The sequence below is a fragment of the Bison bison genome, unplaced genomic scaffold, assembly GCF_000754665.1.
Source record: "Bison bison bison isolate TAMUID 2011002044 unplaced genomic scaffold, Bison_UMD1.0 scf7180017864203, whole genome shotgun sequence".
NCBI classification, from domain to species: domain Eukaryota; kingdom Metazoa; phylum Chordata; class Mammalia; order Artiodactyla; family Bovidae; genus Bison; species Bison bison.
Genome location: NW_011494775.1, coordinates 6645118 through 6650003, shown reverse-complemented (window position 1 = coordinate 6650003; position 4886 = coordinate 6645118). Strand labels below are relative to the sequence as shown.

General features: G+C 57.5%; 1 protein-coding gene across 1 annotated transcript in view; it reads left to right on the top strand.

Moving 5' to 3' along the window:
* Positions 1 to 93: 93 nt before the first annotated feature.
* NDUFS7 (NADH dehydrogenase (ubiquinone) Fe-S protein 7, 20kDa (NADH-coenzyme Q reductase)) overlaps positions 94 to 4886 on the top strand; it is a 6119-nt gene continuing 1326 nt past the window's right edge. Inside the window, exons 1-7 of the mRNA XM_010844635.1 lie at positions 94 to 99; positions 187 to 199; positions 1641 to 1674; positions 2562 to 2630; positions 3007 to 3124; positions 4588 to 4767; positions 4852 to 4881. Of these exons, the coding sequence (XP_010842937.1) occupies positions 94 to 99; positions 187 to 199; positions 1641 to 1674; positions 2562 to 2630; positions 3007 to 3124; positions 4588 to 4767; positions 4852 to 4881 (450 nt within the window). The remainder of the gene's footprint in view (positions 100 to 186; positions 200 to 1640; positions 1675 to 2561; positions 2631 to 3006; positions 3125 to 4587; positions 4768 to 4851; positions 4882 to 4886) is intronic.

Genomic DNA, 4886 nt, shown 5'->3' with positions numbered 1-4886 from the left:
GGCGGGTGAGCGGGCCGGGGCGGCGGGGTCGGGGTTTAGGTCGCTCCGGGAGCCTTTACCCTCAGCCGCTCGAGCAAGCGGAGGCCGAGGGTGATGCAGGCTGCCATCTTTGGGAGGAATTCCAGGCGGGGGCAGAAGGGGCCCACATTTGGCCCGGGATCCTGCCCCTGAAATTCCCGGGAAGAGGCGGCGCTGGTGGGTACGGCCCTGACAGGGAGAAAAGTGAGGCCCAGAGAGAGGCTGGGACCCCCTGGAGGTCACGCGGCCTGGCAGGGCTGGAACGCGACCCAGGGCAGCCTGCCACCCTGGGAAGGGGTCGGTCACCCGCTGAGCAGGCGTCCTAACCCTGGCTGCTCCAGGGCCCTTTCCTCCTCCGATTAGCGATTAAGCGCCTAGGATGGATTCCCAGGATTGTAAAGAAAAGTGGGTATACTGACAGCTGTCAAGATAGTGTCTGGGAACCAGGGATCTGTTCGCAGTCCGGGTGCTTCATTAGTCATGCCTGGAATGTCAGGGTCTAGTGGCGGGTCTGCCAACTGCTGTGTCCTTGAAGGAATGGAGTGGGCACCTTCCTTTACACAGGGTTGGCAGCAGTCCCTGTGGCGTAGTTAAGAAACCACTGTCATTTCTGTTGGTGAAATGCCTGCATCCTGCTAGTACTGCTGCAGTTTGGGCTATACTAAGGAAAGGCCAAATTTTTAGTAAGACGTGGGTGACCATAAAACGGGTGTTTTTCCTTTCCGTGCAAGTTCGCCGGCCTTCTGAATCCTTACCAGCAGCCTCTTGCTAAGTCTGGACCAGAGGTTGGAATTCCCTCACCTTGGAGGTGAAGGGCATTTACTGTGCTGTGAGCTTACCCCAAACCCTAACTAAGGTCAGGTTGGGGGGCTGAGGCTGAGACAGAGGCAGCTTACACAGGAGTCTGGAGTTGCCCAGCCTCTGGGACTCCGGAACTCCCAGCCCAGGGCCTGGAGCCTCGCTGAAGTTTATGGATATGTTAATTTGACACACACCTGTCAGTCTGAGTCAAGGCCATGACAGACACTAAGGGAAGCCAGGGAGGCCATCGCATCTGAGGCAGGCAGGCACCATACAAGAACATGCAGATGTGGCAGGATCAGGAGGGCCTAGGAAGCTAGTGTAGACCCAGGCAGTTGAGCTGAAACCCACAAGAAGGGCCAAGTGCTCCAGGCAGAGAGCATGGCAAGTGCAAGGCCCTGAGGTAGGTGGGACACTGATGTGCCTGAGCAAAGGATCACTGGCCTCCAGTGTGGACTGTGTCATTGGAAACAGAGGAATGACACTGGACACTGTCTGGTGTCTGCTTCGTATTCTGAAAGATGGCTTTTTTTGGGGGGGGGCTATACCTCACAGCTTGCAGACTCTTAGTTCCCTGACCAGGGATCATACCCGGGCCCCTTGCAGTGGAAGCACAGAGTCCTGACCCCTCGACCACCAGGGAAGTCCCCTGAAAGATCGCTCTGTACCAAACACTTGTTAAATGGAGTCTAGATAGACTGAGGGTGAGAGAGAGGGGGTGCTAGGTCCTGGCAGGCAAATGCCTGGCTGGACACTCCCAGCCAGTGTGGCCTCTGATGCTGCCTCAGCTCACTGCCTCCACCCTGTGGTTCTCTCTGCAGCTCTCCGCCTGCTCCACCCGATCCTTGCTGTGCGGTGAGTGCCTGCCTCGGGCTCTGATCCTGACCCTCTACCCACAGCAGTGAGGCCCTGGCCGGGAGGGGCTTAGACGGAGCCATTAGGGTGCCTCAGACTTGGGAGGGCCCTCCAGCAGCGCCAGGTTGGGGGTCACCTGGCCTGCAGACCCATGTCTCCCTGCCCTCGTGCCCTCAACTCAGCCATTACCTGGCACTGGAAGGCTTCTGGTGCATTTGCTGAGGCAGCAGCCCTGTGCAAACCTCCTTGGGACGGGAATGCAGGTGGCTGCTAGGCCCTTGGTGCAGACAAAGCCCAGAAATCCAGCCCCAGCCCCAAGCTTTCAGGGACACAGCAGATCTCAGGGGAGGGTCTTCTTTTTTTTTTTTTAATACCAAAAACATTTTGTTTTGGGTTGCAGCTGATTAACAATGTTGTGATAGTTCCAGTGAAGAGACTCAGTCATATATATACATGTATCCATTCTCCCCCAAACCCCAGGGAGGGTCTTCTTAATGGAGGGGAGTTGGGGGCTCTGAGGACGGCGTGGATTTGGGCTGATTTTATTTTGATAGGCTTTTCCCCTAGGAATAAAATAAATAATGCAAAGCAAAGGGAAAATGGGAAAACAAGGAAAATTTCAGATGCAGAGCCGGCACTCTCTAGACCAGGGATCAGCAGATTTGTTTCCGGAAAGGGCCAGATAGTGGACATTTTCGGCTCTTTAAAAACCACCACAGCCACCAAGAAAGTGAATGGGCATGGCTGTGTGTCAGTAAAACTCAATTTACAAAAAACAGGTGGAGGGCTATATTTGGCTCCTGGTCAGTCCCCCCACGCTGGTCCCGGGGTGACCCTGTCAGCAGGCACCCCGGGCTCCCTGTCATGTGTGATCCATCTCCTGACAGCTCTGGCGTGGGTGCCGCTCTGCAGGTGCAAGGGGTCCATTCTAGCATGGCCGCTGACAGCCCGAGCAGGTAAGGCCAGCCTTTCTGGGAGCTATCCCCCCAGCCACTACCCCCCTCCCCCCCACTGGCACAGCAGTGGCCCATGGCAACCCTGGGGCCCTCCCACCACCCAGTGGGGCAATACCAGGGATCCTTGCCCTCAGAGTCCTGCCCAGCCCCCTCCTGCACATCCAGGCTGATGGCTGCACATGTCCAGACCAGGAGCTTCCTGACAAGAGTGTGTCAGCCAAACCCATTTTCCAGATAAGGAGACCAAGTCCCTGAGAGGACAAGGTCTCACTGGGACTGTAGCAAGGCATGTCCTGCCCCAGGCCTGGGCAGCAGGTGGGGGCAGAGGGGACGCCTGCCTGGCTGACGCCTCCCCGTGCCATGTGTCCATGCCCAGCACTCAGCCCGCCGTATCCCAGGCCAGAGCTGTGGTCCCCAAACCTGCCGCACTTCCCAGCAGCCGGGGCGAGTATGTGGTGGCCAAGCTGGACGACCTCATCAACTGGGCGCGCCGGGTGAGCCCCTCCCTGTCTCTGTCCCTCAGGGCCCTGCTGCCAAGTGGCCACAGAGTGGGCCAGGCTCCTCTGTGTGGAGACCTGAGGCTCTGATTCTCAAGGATCTCTGCCCTTCCTCCTGCCACCTCCCAGAGAGAATGACCCACCTCCTTCCTGTCCTTCTGTCTTCTGTTCCTCTTTTCTCTTTTAATGTAAAGCCCATGTTTTTAACTGGAAATGGGCATGAAAACAGTAGCTCCTTCCCAGGAGGTATCCTAACTTCCACTCACCCGCCATGTTGGCCTTGGGACAGTCTGGGTATCCTCGTGCTCATCTGTGTCTCCTTAAGACACATGTCCTCTGTCCTAGGACAGGGGCTCCTTTCAGTGCCCCTAGGGCGCCCCCCTGGGGAACAGGCCCCCATTGATGGTGCTCTACAGTGTCCATGAGTGAACACCCGTCCAGACCTGCAGCTCCAGGGTGGCCATGTCATTGTGGCCACTGTGGGTGGCACTGTGGAGTCGGCCACTGTGGGCACTGCTCGGGTACCCTGCCATGTTGGGCTGCCCTTGCCCTCTGGATGGCCCAAGCCCTGTCACCTGAATTAGCACATCTGCAGGGCAGCAGGGACCTTGGCCAGATCCCCAGATGGACACAGACAAGCAGAGAGAACATCTGGGGTGGTGGGGGGCAGGGGGTGGTGAGAATCAGACACTACAAGTCGGAGGGAAGTCAGGGTGCGTCCAGGAGGGCTTCCTGGAGGAGTTGGCCCTTTGAGTTCAGGCACTGTTGGGAACAAGGCCCTGCAGGGGCTTAGTTGCAGGCTCTAAATCTGTGCCAGGAGTGATCACTGGGCACCCAGAGCAGCATGTGCCATGTTGGAGGCCAGATTTAGGGGAGACTCCAGTACTCTTGCCTGGAAAATCCCATGGACGGAGGAGCCTGGTAGGCTGCAGTCCATGGGGTCGCTAAGAGTCGGACACGACTGAGCGACTTCACTTTTCACTTTTCAGTTTCATGCATTGGAGAAGGAAATAGCAACCCACTCCAGTGTTCTTGCCTGGAGAATCCCAGAGACAGTGGAGCCTGGTGGGCTGCTGTCTATGGGGTCGCACAGAGTCAGACATGACTGAAGCGACTTAGCAGCAGCAGCAGGGGTTGTGTGCACTGTATCATTAAAACTATTTGCAGTTGGTTTTAGGGCTTTTCTGTTTTTGGTAACGTGGCTGCTGGGAAGCATGGACCCACTGGCCAAACTCACTTTGCCCTCCTGGCGGGCTGTCCTGGACTGGGGCAGCATGCTCAGGCTGGTGACCAGCATCCAGAATGTCTTGGGGGTCTGGAGGTCATGTAGTCACTGTGGGCTAAGGGGTCATCTTTGAAGAAAGGCTAGGCATCTGGATTTTCCTTTGTGAAATTGCCCAGTTTCTTTAAACACAGGGGGCCCCTCAGTCTGCTCACTGGCCACCTACCCTGCCCTGCAGAGCTCGCTGTGGCCCATGACCTTTGGCCTGGCCTGCTGTGCCGTGGAGATGATGCACATGGCGGCACCCCGCTATGACATGGACCGCTTTGGCGTGGTCTTCCGTGCCAGCCCGCGCCAGTCTGACGTGATGATTGTGGCTGGGACGCTCACCAACAAGATGGCCCCTGCGCTCCGCAAGGTGGGCCCAGCCCCAAGGCTCACCCTTACTCCCTGTCCCCCACCCCCCAGCCTTGAGCTGCACACAGACCCCTGTCTCTTCCAGGTCTACGACCAGATGCCGGAGCCCCGCTATGTCGT